The sequence below is a fragment of the Populus euphratica genome, unplaced genomic scaffold (assembly GCF_000495115.2).
Source record: "Populus euphratica unplaced genomic scaffold, PopEup_1.0 scaffold87.1, whole genome shotgun sequence".
NCBI lineage: Eukaryota > Viridiplantae > Streptophyta > Magnoliopsida > Malpighiales > Salicaceae > Populus > Populus euphratica.
The window spans coordinates 818,709-836,165 of record NW_011499900.1 but is presented as its reverse complement, the minus strand read 5'-3'; the positions used below and the strand labels follow the sequence as shown (position 1 = coordinate 836,165).

Sequence of the window (17,457 nt, the reverse complement as noted above, 5' to 3'; positions counted from 1 at the left end):
TCCAATTTTGCAACTTTCTTGCTCTATTTTTCTATGTTCCCAACTTCTCAAACCCTTTTTTTCTCAATCAATTTTTTATAGCAATTACCCTCTCATATACACTCTTTAATGCCAATTTGGTGAAAGAAAACAAGAATTTCTTTGAAATTTCTCTTCTCCCCTTTTTTGAAGCCAAACTGTCGGCATTGCAGGAGAAAGAAGGTGAGTTTTTTTATTGACAACAATCCCACTATTTAAAGTATCATACATGTTATTTCCATCAAATCCTTGGCCGAAAGTAGTTTTTCACGAGCATATTTATTCTTTTAATTGTCCAGGATTACCATGAATCTTCACCTCTAGTCATGATAAAATTTCTTTTTAATTTATTATTTTTTTTACTTGGAAATTGCGTTATTTAACACGGGGTTTGCTTTCTATGCCTAATATAAAGGCCTTCCGGATCTTAACTAATTACAGTAAGCTAACCGTTCTATAAAACTGGGCTCATTGAATATTCTGATTAAATTTGAGTATAATTCAATCCAGGCCATATATCTAAGAAATTTCCATTTTCGTCCGTTGATTAATCATATTTTACTGAAATTCTACCATGGAGAAATTCAACCGAAATCTCAAACATAAGAATTTGAACCAACAGAAGGTGACATCGACTACATCATTCTTTGAACATATATATACAAACTAATTTCAAAACTATTGACTTGCAAATTAATCAGCATAATGTCCGCCCCCAGGATAAAGCAATTTGCATGTTTTTTTTGTGTAATTCACATCAAAATAGGAACAAGGGCAAAGAAAAACAGAGACGCATACATGTTTTCAGCGATTGATATGTGTTGTTGAATCAGCATTGTGTGATATTTATCAACGGTTCACCATCGGATGATGTAGTCCTGCCAGTAGCAAAATCACCGGTGATTGATGTCGAAACTGCATCCCAATCATTGCTTGCATCATCCATGGTGTTTTCGGATATTTTAAAGTTCTCTTGAATATTTAGCTCTTTTTGAGACAATCCAATTATCCTCTCCAACTCTGATGTGACTTCTCGCATTGTAGGTCGATTTTTCCCATTCAAATTCAAGCATCTTTTCGCAAGATTAGCAACCGAGATAACTTCTTCATTCTGACAGCCCTCCTTAACTCTAGCATCAAGAACATCAGACAGTCTATTGTCTTCCATCAACATAATAAAATGCGTGGCTAAACTTATAGTCTCTGTCTGACTTACGGAAAATATCGGTTTTTGTCCACTTATGAGCTCAACCAGAACCACTCCAAAGCTATAAACATCACTCTTTTCTGTAAATTGACTGGACTGGAAGTACTCGGGATCCAAGTAGCCAAAAGTACCTTGCACAAGAGTGGTCAAGTGAGTTTGATCGATGGATATAGATCTTGAAGATCCAAAATCAGATACTTTTGCTCTGTATTTCTCATCTAGGAGTATGTTTGTAGACTTGATATCACGGTGATAAATCGGAATGGATGTCGCCGAGTGTAGATAGGGAAGTGCTCCAGCAACTTCAATGGCAATCCGTAATCGCATTTCCCAAGATAACAAGAAATCTTCGTTTTGATCATGGATATACTTGTAAAGATTTCCATTGGGAATGAACTCATAGACTAGCAACGGAACTTCAGTCTCCAAGCAACAACCGAGCAACTTAACCACATTCCTATGGTTAATTTGAGAAAGAACGACGACCTCATTGATAAATTCTTCAAGCTTTCCTTCATCAACGACCACAGACTTCTTAACAGCAACAATCCTTCCATCTGCTAACATCCCTTTATAAACTGTGCCTTGACCACCTTGACCGAGTATTCTATTCACATTAAAACGATCGGTGACTACTTCCAACTCCTTTGAACTGTATATTTTTGTTTTTTGAATCCAACCTTCAGCAGCACGTAATTCATGCTGTAACAATAGCCCACCATTTCGTTTGAAGAATTTCCTTTTGAGTTCAATCTTTTGCCATTTCTTTACAAGTTTATGCAACCACCAAATGCCCATCAGCGATGACAATGCCAAGACAACTGCGCCTATAACTGCATTATTTACAACAACGAAGAAAAAGTTAATTTGTTGACATGTGCAATCATCAGTGTGAAAGCAAGTTGGCACAACTAGCTTGGTAAAAAACAATGGGTACTAATTCGGTGCCACTTGTAGCACCAATTGGTGCCACCTAACCTTGTTTTTGTTTTTTGTAAGACAAGGGCAAGGATTCTTGCCTATAAATAGGCAATGCATCATTGCCTTATTTGTACAACACAAGAGAGAAATAAGAGAGAAAGAATAGAGTAAGAGAGGAAAAATAATCCCACAAAATTTGTGAGCTATTTGTGAGAGTAAGTGAGGTATTTTCTCCTATTATTAGAGAGATTTTAGTTGTTCTCCTATTAATAGAGAGAGGTTGTAATTCCCACATTACTTAGTAAAATCCTTCTATACTTGCCTGTGGACGTAGCCCAATTGGATGAACCACGTAAATTCTTGTGTGTCCCATTTCTTATTTTATCCTGTCCCTTACCTTTTGTCTTGTCGGGTTTGCAAGCCAGCATGCTAACAGTGGTATCAGAGCTTTCTGGTTGGTGTTGTTATTACACAAAAGTTATTCGTGTATACGGTAACTATTCACCTATACGGCACTATTCACCTGTACGACACTATTCATCCATACGGTACTGTTCACATACGTTATTGTTGGCGTATATAGAAAGTCAATGTGATGATTAAATACAGTCTAGAAAGTTCTGTCTAAGGAGATTGAGTTTTAAGCGGGACCGTTTGTGACCCCTCCAATCTTTCCTGGGAACTTACTTAGTGAAGTATTATTCACATGATACTATTTCTATATACGTTACAGATCTGTGAAACAGTGACAGCTGAATAGATCTTGATGAATACAATGGCAGCAAAGTACGAGATTGAGAGGTTTAATGGGAGCAATTTCTCATTGTGGAAAATGAGAATCAAGGCAATCTTAAGGAAAGACAATTGCTTGACAACAATTGGGGATCGACCCGTGGAGATCACTGATAATGCAAAATGGAATGAGATGGATGACAATGCTATTATTAACATACATTTAGCATTAGCCGATGAAGTATTATCAAGTGTGGCGGAGAAGAAAACAACTAAGGAGATATGGGAGACTCTAACAAAGCTATATGAGTCCAAGTCTTTGCACAATAAGATTTTCTTAAAGCGGAGACTTTATACCCTTCGAATGGCAGAAACCACGCCGGTGATTGACCACATCAACATAATAAGAACTCTATTTTTACAACTCACTATGTTGGGTCAACAAATAGAGGAAAATGAACGTGCAAAGCTTCTACTTCAAAGTCTTCCTGATTCGTATGATCAGCTTATTATCAACTTGACCAATAATATCCTCTCAGACTATTTAGTCTTCGATGATGTTGCAGCCGCTATCTTGGAAGAAGAAAATAGGCGTAAAAATAAAGGAGACAGAAACAGTTCAAACCAAGTAGCGACATTGTTGGTGTCAAGAGAAAGATCAACGGAGCGTGGCTCCAGTGGGAGTCAAAGGGAGGGGAAGTCCAAATCAAGAAGTAAGAAGACTGTGAAATGCTACAACTATGGTAAAAAGGGACACTTCAAAAAGGATTGTTGGTTTAAAAAGGGTATAGAGAATACTGCAGAGTCATCAAAATCTCAAGGATGTGCTGTGAGCACCTTAGAAGATAGAGAGGTTTTATATAGTGAAGCAGCGACAATCTTTACAGATAGAGAAGAGCTCACTGAGGTCTGGCTAATGGATTCAGGAGAAACATGGCATATGACTCCTAATCGAGATTGGTTCCATAGATATAAACCCATCTCTGAAGGCAAAGTGTTCATGGGTGATAATCATGCTTTAGAGATTGTTGGCATTGCCACCATCAAATTGAAGATGTATGATGACTTAATTCGTACTATTTCAGAAGTGCGACATGTGAAAGACTTAAAGAAGAATCTTTTGTCTATAAAACAATTTGATAGTCTTGGCTGTAAGATCCGAACAAATAATGGAATCATGAAAATCATCAAAGGAGCGCTGGTGGTTCTAAAGGTAAGAAAGACAGTTGCAAATATATTTGCATTAATGGGAGAAACACATAATGAGGTAGAAGCGTCAATCGCATCAGCTAGTCTTGCAGAAAAGAAGACGATGATGTGGCATAAAAAACTAGGTCACATGTCAAAGAAAGGTTTAAAGGTTCTCTCTGATCAGAAGTTACTCCCTAGGCTTATAAAGGTTACTTTACCTTTTTGTGAACACCGTGTTACAAGTAAACAACACGGGTTGAAGTTTGACTCATCAACAACTAAGAGCAAATGCATCTTAGACCTGATTCACTCTGATGTTTGGCAAGCACCGGTTGTATCTTTGGGAGGAGCAAGATACTTTGTATCATTCAAAATCCAGAAAATGTGTATTCCTAGGATATGCTGATGGAGTGAAGGGGTATCGCTTGTGGGATCCCACTGCCCACAAGGTAGTTATCAACAGAGATGTCATATTTGCAGAAGGTAAAATACAAATGGAAGAACATAATAGCATTCTAAAGGAGACTACAACAGTCCATGTGGAAAATACTCATAATCATGCTTCTTCTGAAGCTGTACTAGAGAATGAAGAGCAAGAACAAATAGAGTCTGAAACTCTTAAAGTTCGGCGGTCGACTCGTGAAAGAAGACCATTGGCTTGGCATTCAGAATATGTTACTGAAAGTAACATTGCATACTGTCTTCTAACAGAGGATGAAAAGCCATCAACTTTCCATGAGGCTATCAAAAGCACAGATGTATCTATGTGGATGACAACAATGCAAGAGGAGATTAAAGCTTTGCACAAGAATAATACTTGGGATCTTGTTCCACTACCACAAGGAAGAAAGGCCATTGGCAATAAATAGGTTTACAAGATAAAACGTGATGGCAATGATCAAGTTGAGCGGTATCGTGCAAGATTGCTGGTGAAAGAATATGCTCAGAAAGAAGGAATGGACTTTAATGAGATATTTTCTCCGGTGGTACGACTTATAAGAATCAGAGTAGTCTTGACAATGTGTGCTATATTTGATCTTCACTTGGAGCAGTTAGATATGAAAACTGCATTTCTTCACTGAGAACTTAAAGAAGAAATTTATATGCTCCAACTAAAGGGTTTTGCTGAAATAGGCAAGGAGAACTTGGTTTACAGGTTGAACAAATCTCTATACGGTCTCAAACAGGCACCGAGGTGTTGGTACAAGAGATTTGATTCCTTCATAATTAGCCTTGGGTACAACAGACTCAATTCAGACCATTGTACGTATTACAAGAGGTTTGAAGAAGATTTCATCATTTTGTTGTTGTACGTGGATGGCATGTTGGTGATAGACCCCAACAAAGATCGAGTCCAAGAATTGAAGGCACAGTTGGCTAAGGAGTTTGATATGAAGGACTTGGGACCAACAAACAAGATTCTAGGGATGCAAATTTACCGAGACAGAAGTAAGAGGAAGATTTGGCTTTCTCAGAAGAATTATTTGAAGAAGATCTTGCGACGCTTCAACATGCAAGATTGTAAGCCAATCTCTACCCCACTTCCTATTAACTTCAAATTATCCTCAAGTATGTCTCCTAGCAATGAAGCAGAGAGGACATAGATGTCTCGAATACCGTATGTATCAGCAGTGTGAAGTTTAATGTTTGCCATGATATGTACAAGACCAAACATTGCACAAATAGTGGGAGCAGCTAGTCGATACATGGCAAATCCTGGTAGAGAGCATTGGAATACTATTAAGAAGATCTTGAGATACATCAAGGGTACCTCAGATGCTGCATTATGTTATGGAGGATCAGAATTTACTATCAGAGGTTATGTTGATTCAGATTTTGTTGGTGACCTTGAGAAAAGAAAGTCCACTACAGGCTATGTGTTCATAATTGCAAGAGGAGTTGTGAGCTGGGTCTCTAAATTACAGACTATTGTAGCGTTATCCACAACAGAAGCTGAGTACATGGCAGCTACACAAGCTTGTAAAGAAGCAATATGGATGAAGAAACTTATGGAGGAGCTCGAGCACAAACAAAAGAACATTTTTCTGTATTGTGATAGTCAAAGTGCCTTGCATATTGCAAGGAATCCAGCATTTCATTTAAGAACAAAACACATAGATGTTCAGTATCACTTTGTTTGTGAAGTGGTGGAAGATGGAAGTGTGGATTTTCAGAAGGTTCACACAAAGGAAAACCCAGCAGATGCTTTAACCAAACTAGTCAACACTGATAAGTATATATGGTGTAGATCCTCTTATGGCCTTGCAAAAATGTAAGCAACATGAAGATGGTAAGTATAGAAAGGATAGAAGAAGCATAAATGATCAAGTGTGAAGACTTGCTTAAATCATCAAAGTCTTCAAATGAAAGAATGTGAAAGCAAGCTGGCACAACCAGCTTGGTCAAAAACAATGGGCACCAATTCGATGCCACTTGTAGCACCAATTGGTGCCACCTAACCTTGTTTTTGTCTTTTGCAAGACAAAGGCAAGGATTCTTACCTATAAATAGGCAGTGCATCCTTGCCTCATTTGCACAACACAAGAGAGAAATAAGAGAGGAAGAATAGAGTGAGAGAGGGAAAATAATCCCACAAAATTTGTGAGGTATTTGTGAGAGTAAGTGAGGTATTTTCTCATATTATTAGAGATATTTCAGTTGTTCTCCTATTAATAGAGAGAGGTTGTAATTCCCACATTACTTAGTAAAATCCTTCTATACTTGCCTGTGGATGTAGCTGACACGACGAAAAGATTGTTGTCTTCTCCCAAGTGCAGGAGTATCGAAGTAATAAATAACCCGGCAAGACCGGGGTCGAACCACAGGGAGGTTAATTGTACAAATTATAAATAACAACAATAAAAATAACAATAATAATAACAATAATAATAATAATAATAGTGGTAGTTGTAATACTAATAATAATAGTAATATAATAATAATAATAATAATAAAGAAAAAGAAGGAGAAGAAGAAGATGAGAACGGGGAGATGGAAAATTAATGTAAGGATTAAACAATAATAATAACAAATGTCAAGGTTAGAGGTTCCACTAATGGTATATCAAACAAGTATAGTATAAACTCTTATTATTGAATTGGAAACCACACACAAAGGAGGTTCCAATCAGATTATATATTGTTAACATGATTACATTAGTCATCTTATTCAATTAATGCTAATACTTGTAAATCTCGTCAAGCATTCATGATTATAACTTATGTTAACAACAAATCAAGTTCCTTTCATAGCTCAGGTGTCGGTTATACCATACATTATGGGCTATGAAAGTGCCAAGCATTTGTTGTACCAAGTGTTATACAACATAAATCAAGATTAATCATTTAACAAGCAAAGTATTAAAGAGTAAACAAGATAACAAATATAAAACATGTTAGTATCAAACATTAAAGTCCATATTAAGTTTACATTATACTTATTCTCACACCATTAGTGTAACCTTTTCACCTTGACATAATTAACTTAGCTAGACATAATGAAAGAAAGCAAAATAGATAAACAAAATAAGAACATAAAAGTTAACTAAGTAAAGGAAAGGAAATGAAAGGCATAAACTTAATATTAATGAAAACAAAGCATAAAAAATACAAAGAGAGAAAGGAAGAGCATGATCTTGATCTGAACACCAAGATGCCTAAATGCATGGCAAATGCCTCCTTTTATAGGCCAAAATTGGGAACTATTGATTTGATGACTAATTGATAAGTGGGTGACCAACTTTTGACTTGGTGACAATCCTTATCTTCTCTTGTCTGCCCAAAACGTCATTGATAACGTCAAAACTGGAGCCAGTTGCAAACATGAAAGTTGTAGGCAATTGTCTCAGCTTTCTTGTGTAAAAAATTCAGCTCATTTGGACTTCTAGAACTCCAGATATGGCCAAAATACCGAACAGTGCTCGGGCTGGAAGACAGATTCGGGCTTCTTTGTTGTTTCTACAATTTGGACTTGATAATGGCCTTTTTAGATCTTGGGCTCCATATGAAAGTTGTAGGCCTATGTCTTACCTTTCCATCCATATAAATTGGACCTAAATCTGAGATATATAGCTCCAGATATGACCCATTTACCGAACAGTGTTCCGGTTTGGATTGCACCGACATCTCTTCTCTAAGTTTGACCATCTCTTTATCCATGCAATTTAAGTTCTTCAAGTCATCAATCAATCCTTTCATTTATGTGATAGACCTGCATTAAAAATAGACATTTACCACAAATTAAAGGTATCTTATATTATTAGATATATTATTATAAAACATGCTTTGGTTAAGGAGTTATTGATACTTCAAGTGCAAAATGATGATATAAAACCATGATAAAAATGCACTTTTAAGTACTAATCACACCCCCCAACCAGCTTATTACTAGTCCCTAGTAATCAAAGCGTAAAATAGAAAAACAATTTGCAAATTCCACAAAGCAAGGTATTCATCATTTAACTTCCATTAATCTATCCAGATAAACAAACTCTCATTAAATTTATATATCTGATATATATATATATATATATATATATATATATATATATATTTCATTAATTTAATTCATTTTCAAGTTCACAAACATTGAGGCTGCCCGAGCAATATCATTGGCGTTTAAATCGTTGATGAAGATTCTATTATTTCAATGGATTTAGATTTCCAGACATCCTGAATGAGGACCTTATATTGATGCATGGTTTGACAAATTTGAGGTTAGTGTTAATTTTTAATTTCCAACCTATTTTTAATAAATTATTATTATAATTTTAAATAAACTATTATTTTTATTTTAAATAAATTGTTTATATACATGACAAATTCGACTGGGACAGTGTGCTTGACAATGTTGTGAGGAGTGTATGGAAAAATCACTCGGCAACTAGGTATGACACCAAAAACAATATGAATTTTTTTATAAAAAAATTATGTTTTAAAATATGATTTTTATCATTATGGAAGTAGGTTGCGTGGTTTTTGGTATGAAGTAAAAAAAAAAAGGCAAAAACAAAAACACGAGAGATAATAGTCTCCAAGGATGGAATGACATGGCGGTTTGCAGGGATTTCAAACCACTATACATCCTGAGAGATATATGACCATAATATATTGAGGACGTGATGTCTGAGAGATTCACACGACTCTCACAGTCTATTGTTGGCAACCAAAACTAAAAAATTCATGGTTCGATAACAACACACACCGGCGACTCCGTTCTGTTTGCTACATATGGGAAATAAATGGTAAGATTAATTTAAATGAATTATGTCATTATTTTAATCTGTTGTTACCTAATTAATTTTTTTCTTACAGGCTACATCTCTTGGACGTGAGTCGAGCCCAATGGAGCTGTTTGTAGAGACGCACGTGCGGAGTGAAAACCACTAAAAGGGGGTGCAACAGTTCATTGACAACCACGCTCAACACTTTGTGGACTGTTTATTCAATCATTTTATTTCGTAAGTTATATTTTTCTTGAATTGAATATGATGATTTCTTTGTTTATTTTTATTTTCAGGAGACTTATAATAGCCGATTGAGGGAGAGATATAGGGATGATCTTTCGACCCATTCGAATTTCATTATGGATTTGTGGATGGAGATAGGATTGTTTGGTGGACTCGATAAAAATCAAGTGTACAAGCTCTCCAACACTACGACCAAGAACTTGTGAGTGGCTCGTAATGTCTCAACTGTTGGGAGCTCCCAATCAATATCGAGCACCCAATCTAAGGAGTTCATGGCCTTACAGCAACACACAGCTCATCTCACCAAAAAATACGAGCAACTATTGGCGAATTATGAACAACACAAGGCTCATCTCACCGAGAAATACGAGCAACTCTCGATGAATTATGAATAATTTTGTCAAATGGTCATGAACATGACATCATAGAGTGGTGATACATGTGCGCCCCTTTTTTAGCCGTATAGCCTCGGGAACAATCAGCCTCCTCATCCTCCTCCTCCTTCAGCTTCGCCATTGTTATAATTTAATATTTTTTTTAAACACATTCAATTTGTAATGAATATTATTTAACTTTATTTTTTTTATTTTTGATGTTTAATAAAATTTTATTTGCATACTTGGTTTTTTTTACTATTAATTTATATACTTTTATATTATTTATTCTAAATATTTTTTAATTTTTTTTAAAAAACTCCACTAACAAATTTACAGACAGATATAGTCTGTTGATATTCTACAGAGAGTTGAAAAATATTTACTAGATATGCTACAATCACCGACGCTTTCATAGATGAATATATTCTGTTGGTATTGTACATAGAGTTGAAAATATTTACTGGAAATAACACAATCATCGACGCTTTCACAAATGGATATAGTCTATTGGTATTTCATAGAGAGTTGAAAAATATTTACTAAAAATGCTATTATCACCAACAAAATAAATCTATATTTCTAGGAGGAATTTTTTTGGCACGTATTTTCATTTGTAAAACCATAGGTAATTTTTCTTCCCTACAAACTTAGAAATGGAATGTGGTATTGCCGACGAAAGACATGCTGATGGACAGGTTCTATCGGGGATTCAGTCGGTAAAAAAGTTACCGACAAAGTCTAAATCTCATACTGACGGATTGTGTCCGTCGGTGAAACTATAAAATCTTGTAGTGGTACATATTATTGTATCATTGGATCAAGATATTATTTCATTCTTTATTAAAAAAAAAAATACTTGGTGTTGATTTTTCTGAGTTAGATTAAATTTGACAGGATTAATATCTTTTTTTTATTTAAATTATAACCTGAGCCAAAATAGACCAAATTTAAAAACTATGACTGAAACTAAAATATAATCTTTCAACTTCCGGATGAGATTGAGAAAATCAAAGGAGTGATAAAATCACACGGAGAGATCATAAATTGATAGAACTACCACAAGGCACAAAATACTAATTATACATGTTCGATGAGTTTCGGAACGTCTGATGAAGGGAAATACAACGAGAAAATTATAAAATTGTCTAAAACTCAGGCAAACCAAATGAACATGAATGTCATGGATGTACTTAATCACCATGTTTCGTGAGAAATCAATGGCTGGACATCCAAAGATGGACCCGTGCCATTTCTAAAATCGCCAATTGTTACTGAAGTAGGAGGCCCAGCAATATTTTCCCAAACGTTGGGAACTTCATGTCTGATGTTTTCGAGTTGTTTACTACTTCGTTGTGCTTGAAGAGCTCCTTTTGACAGCCGAATCTGCTCCAACTCTATCGCGACTTCTCTCATGGTTGGCCGTTTCTTTCCATTCCAGTTCAGGCATCTTCTAGCAAGGTTAGCGACTGCGATAACTTCTTCTTCACGCTCCTGCCCAATAAGTCGTTCATCAAGAATATCAAATATCTTGTTCTCTTCCATCAAAAGAATAAAATGAGTGGCTAAACTTCCCCTCTCTTCCGACCTTTCATAAGAAATTGGTTTTTGCCCACTCAAGAGCTCTGCAAGAACAACACCAAAACTGTAGACGTCACTTTTTCCGGTAAATTGGCTGGATTGGAAGTACTCTGGGTCAAAGTATCCAAAAGTGCCTTGAACATGAGTGGTTAGATGAGTTTGATCAATGGCGATCGATCTTGAAGTTCCGAAATCTGATACTTTTGCTCTGAGCTTCTCATCTAACAGTATATTTGTAGACTTAATATCACGGTGATAAACCGGAATGGATGCTGCGGAATGAAGATAAGAAAGTGCCCTAGCAACTTCAGTAGCAATCCTTAGTCGCATTTCCCATGAAAACTCGAACTCCTCCTTCTGGTCATGAATATACTCATAGAGATTTCCATTGGGAATGAATTCATAGACTAGTAGAGGAACCTCTGTCTCTAAACAACAACCTAGCAACTTGACCACATGTCTATGATTAACTTGTGAAAGGATGACGACCTCATTGATGAATTCTTCCAACTTTTCTTCATCCACTATTTTGGATTTTTTAACAGCAACAATCATTCCATCTGCTAGCATTCCTTTATAAACAGTTCCTTGGCCACCTTTACCAAGTATTCTATTATCATTAAAACGATCGGTTGCCTTTTCCAACTCCTTGGAAGTAAATATTTTTGTTTTCTGAATGCTTCCATCACTCGAGGATAATTGTTGCTGCAGCAATAAACCACCATTTTGTTTGAAGAACTTCTTCTTCAGTTCAATGTTCTTCCTTTTTCTTACAAGTTTATATAACCCCCAAATACCAACAAGCAGCAACAACAATCCAGTGGCCGCACCTAGAACTGCCATTGCTCGCCAGTGAAAAAAAATAAAAATTGTTAGCTGCATACATACGTATTATTAAATCTTTTTTGGGTTGAGGTAACCTTCTGCCGTGTATTTTTTTATATACTTTTTTTTAAAAAATTCTTATATGTTATTGTATATTCACATTTTTTTTTCCTCATGTATCCTCTCACTATTTTGAACAAAAAAGCCACAACAACCTCTAAAAGAAAATTTAATTTTGAAAAGCCTAAAACTACAATTTCAAAAAAATATATAAAAAGCGTGAAAAGCCTACCAAACATTAAAAAAATTTGAAAAGTGAACCCAAAAAAAAACCTTGAGTAATATAAAAAATAAAAAAAATAATGTGAACAAAGCCTCACAACTAGAAATTATATCCATGGCAACACAATAAGTTTCACTGGATATGGATTTTTCAAATTTCTTATTGGTAACCGATTTTTCTTTTAAAATATATATGATCTATTTAAAATGTTTTGGTATTCTCCAGGTTTTTTCATTTTTAGGTTATTTTTTAAAGAATAATTTTTAAATTTTTTTTCTATTTTATGGGTTTTTCATGTTTTGTTAAGTTTTCATTTTTTACTTTTTTTAATTTGATATATTTTAAGACTTAATTTTTATGTTGGAGGTCCTAGGGGTATTTCTATACAACAAGTAGCAAAAAGGAGTATATAAAAGAAAATATCTATATATTTGTGCATATGAAGAGTTAAAATTTTTTAAAATGAAAATTCTCAAAATAACTTATGAAAGAATAAATCTAATATGTCAAAGAATTATCTCAACTTAATAGTTTAAGCTGTTAGTTAAGATTTTAAGTTATAATTTATATCATTCTTTAATACAATCACAATGTATAAAAATAAACAAATCAATTAACCTAATTTTTCATTTAACTTACCACTTTTCTTTTTATTCCCACAAATAAAATCAATTTCTTTTTTACAAATGGTTTTTTACTTACTGAAGTGCAAATGCAGAACTTTCCAAGTCAGACATACCGAATCCAGTAGTATAAAAAATACTCGTATAACAACGGCAATGCCAAACACTTCAAAAACACACACACAAAAGGCCATGCAAACAATTTGAAATTTTCCCATATAAGTGGAAAAGCGTAATTATAGATAATTGTACATTAAGTATCCAGTTCTTGTCTATATTTAATTAATTAAAACAGAAAAAGAGAGTGAAATTAAAAAAAAACAAAATTATATCGTATGCTTTGATTTACAGGAGAACCAAGGGTTAGAGAAGGGAAAAGATGTAAATTGATAATTAAGAAAGTACTATATCATCATTGCCTCATTCTATCCATTTTGGGGAGATAAAGAAGGCAGTCATGGACGACGATTTTCTCGTAGCTCCCTTTCCATCCCCTCAGACAAGGGAAAATATATAATTTCCACTCTCCCAAACACAATTTATCCTCTAAACCAACGTTTCAGGTTCCTATAAATTACGAAGGAAAAAAGAATTAAGAGACAGGAACTTACTCAAGAAAGTGATCTTAGCTTTGTCGAGCTCGCACTTGTACCCACCCGGTACATTCACACATTTTGTCATCCCCGAACACCAATTTCCATTGAGATTTTTGCACTCATCGATATCTGATTCAGGAAATCCAATGAGTGAGTATGTTCATGTGATGGGAGCCATCCAAAAGTAGAATGATATTGCATGGTGAATTTATGCTTCAACTCTATTCTATTAAGCCGAGCTTCTGACTGCTGTTTAAGCTTCAGTACTACATTTTTTTTTTTAAAAGAAGATAAAATCACATTAAGCGTGTTCGAATCATACCAGTGCATCCATCAGGAAGATACGGATTGCCATCATAGCCCAGGTTGCAACTACAAGTAGTTGAATTGGAATACAATGTTAATGTACTCAAACCCCACCTACCAGAAGGTAATTGCACAGGGGGCCTGCAATTCTTTGCATCAGAATTCTCCACACGGATGTTATCACTATACACAAACCAATCCAGGATTACTGGGACATGCTGCCTATCTTGCACCGCCTCGGGACTTTTTATGTTGTCCAGGGACCATCCTCGGTCTACTATAAAAGCTACCTTGCATTGATTTCTTCCTTGATCATTAGGGTCCTCTGTGGTCCCCAAACTCGCGTTGAACACCTGCAGATTCGAGGGAATTCTGGTCTGGCAGCAATTGTTACCAGAACAGTACCTCTTTTCTTTGCCTTCTGTAATAGAACTAGTCAAATTATTAGCACCGCAAGTTGACGTGCACCCAACAACTTCTGGCTCAATTCGGTTCAATAAAGCATGATTGTTGCAGCCCATTGCGATGAAGATATTTAACGAAGAGAAGACGAAAGGACTTCCAGTCATATCAAAGGCTAAGTTGGCACCTCTACCAGAACAGCCGGAGGAAATTATTGGACTGTTTACTCGAACCCTACTGCTCCCTAATGAAATACCCAAGACCTCCATGTTGATTCTGCTTAAGAAAGCCCTGCTGGGAGAATCCGCAGTTGTTTTGTTGCAATCAACTGAGAACCAGTCATTCATGGAACAACCTGTTCCTATTCCAAATGGAAAAGGGATGCTAATGTTTCCACAAGTCTCTGTACAATTAGGCTTCGTCATAAGTGCTGATACAGTTGCTATTTCAGGGACTAGAAATAGCAGGAGAAAAATTAGAGAGACACTACGAGGAATCATGCCCTCCCTTCTATTGCAGATTTAGATGCTGCTGGAGATCAATAATGGAAGGAGAGAGAGAGAGAGGGGAAAGATCTTTCTTTACTCCCTATTTTTGTAAGAAAAAAAATACTAATTGAGACCGAGAAGACTACCTTAAAAGAGTAAACGAACTGTCCAAATCATTTGAAGCAAATTCAATGAAAAGTTCTCTCTCAATCTATCCATATATATATATATATATAATATGGTGGCATTCCATATTTTTAATTCGAGTATTCGTAGGATTTAGAGCTAGGATGTTTCAAGAAGAAGGTTATCTTTTTGAAATCGAATTCCTATTCCAAATGGAAAAGGGATGCTAATATTTCCACAAGTTTCTGTAGGATTTAGAGCTAGGATGTTTCTTCGCAACTACCAAGCTTTGATTAATAATGTATAAATTCCACTAGACTATAAATTAAGACTCTCAAATTAAAGACGATTAGTCTAAAACTAAAGAGAAGAAACAGTAGGCTTTGAACCACTTAAATGTCTTGGACCTCAGAATAGAGAAATTAAAGATAGAAAGGAAGCTTGTAGACGACGATGCTATGAATAAAACAGGGGAAGAAAAGTCGTTTCTCTTGAGTGCCAAGATCTTATTATAATTATAGCAAATTTATCAATATTTTTTCAACCACCATGATTTTATTATTATAGTAGGTAGTAGTTGGTTGGTATTTATTAAACTACACATGTGTTGCTCTCAAAGCTCTCATTTTCTCTTATAAATGGAGATAGAAACGAGAGAGTGAGATATATAGAGAGTGCAAGTATAAAAGAAGTGTGCAGTGAATGCATGTATAACCGTGAAAGTGAGAAAATATAGATCTGAGAGAAATATCAAGTGTAAAAGTGTTTCAAAATATAGATTTGAGAGAAATATCGAGTGTAAAAGTGAAACACTGAGTTTTGTGGAATTATACTGAATTGAGTTGAGTGTTTATATTATTTTTCTAATAATATATATATATATATATATATATATATATATATATATATATATATATTAACAAATGTTTTGTTTTACAACCCATCATTAAAAAATTCAAGTACGACAAGCTAAGGACAATTACTTAATAATTTACTATTATATTTTCATATAATTTTAAATAATCTAAGATGAGGCTACAAATTATTATTTTTCTGTTTTACTTTTCAACAAAAAAAAACCCAATATAACTCCTAAATTAAAGCTTATATATTTCAAGTTTTGTCCGTTGATTAAATCATTTTTTGTATAGAAATTCTATATCATGGAGAAACTTAACCGAAATTTCCAATGTGAAATCTCAGACTTAAGTTACTGGACTGAGTGTTTCTGTGTGGACCCTAATCCTCCTATTTTTCTCTCCTCCATTACAGCAGAAGTTGACATCGAACGACATTATTCTTTGACAAAATTAATTTAAAAACGATTGACTTGCAAAATCAGCATAATCAACATATACAAAAGGGATAGAAAGATCCATTAAAAAAAAAAGAGATTAGAGAGACAAATTTGAACAAACGAAATCTTTATTATTGTTTTATTTTGCTTTCGAACAAGAATATTGTAGGATTTTTTCTTTATAATATTAGTAAGTGTCGCAATAAAAAATTACAGGACAATTACTTGGTAATTTAACTATTGTATTATCATAGAATTTTACATAATCTTAAGAGGAAGTGACAATTTTTTCTTCTTCTGTTTTACTTTTCAACATAAAAGAAAAAACCCCGTAATGATGTCGAAGCCGCATCCCAGTCATCGCTTGCATCATTCATGAGGTTTTTCTTCTTCATATTTTACAGTTTTGTTGAATATTTGGCTCTTTTTGAGACTGTCCAGTTATCCTCTCCGATTCTGGTGTGAAATCTCCCATTATTCAAGGTCGACTTTTCCCATTGAAATTCAAGCATCTTCTTGCAATATCAGCAACAAAGATAACTTCTTCGTTTTGAGAGCACTCCTTAACTCTAACATCAAGAATATCAAGGAGTTTATTATCTTCCATCAACATAATAAAATGCACGGCTAGACTTCCACTTTCTGTTGGCCTTGCAGAAGTAGTGACGTTTCCAATGCGGCCGAAAGAGGCCATATGCATCGCTGGAGCGTCACGGGCTCATCCTGCACGCGCTGCCAAGTTACCCCGCCCATCTCTTCCGGTCCTTGATTTTCTTTTAAATTGATCTCTCGAGCGTCACGGTTTTCTTCTTCTTCTTTTGTTTTTGGCAAAACAGAGTATTAAATGCCTGTAGAATTTTTCCTCCATATCATGGGATCCTTATATTTAAATAACTAAAAAAAAATCAAGTCCAATATGAAAAAAAAAATCAATATAAACGGAAAAAATCAAGGGATCTTAAAAGGAAAAAAAAGCTAAATCTGTTTCATAATTATGCAATTCAGTCTTTGATGTTTGCA

The 17,457-nt window shown here is 34.9% G+C and overlaps 1 protein-coding gene across 1 annotated transcript; it reads right to left on the bottom strand.

The window, feature by feature from the left end:
• Positions 1 to 10,929: 10,929 nt before the first annotated feature.
• On the bottom strand, positions 10,930 to 15,234 carry LOC105132677 (wall-associated receptor kinase-like 22). The gene is made up of 3 exons (XM_011036296.1): positions 14,141 to 15,234; positions 13,834 to 13,947; positions 10,930 to 12,327 (listed from the first exon to the last, which is right to left on the bottom strand). The coding sequence occupies exons 1-3, from the start codon at positions 15,024 to 15,026 to the stop codon at positions 11,108 to 11,110; spliced, it is 2,220 nt and encodes a 739-aa protein (XP_011034598.1). The 5' UTR covers positions 15,027 to 15,234; the 3' UTR covers positions 10,930 to 11,107.
• Positions 15,235 to 17,457: the final 2,223 nt, after the last annotated feature.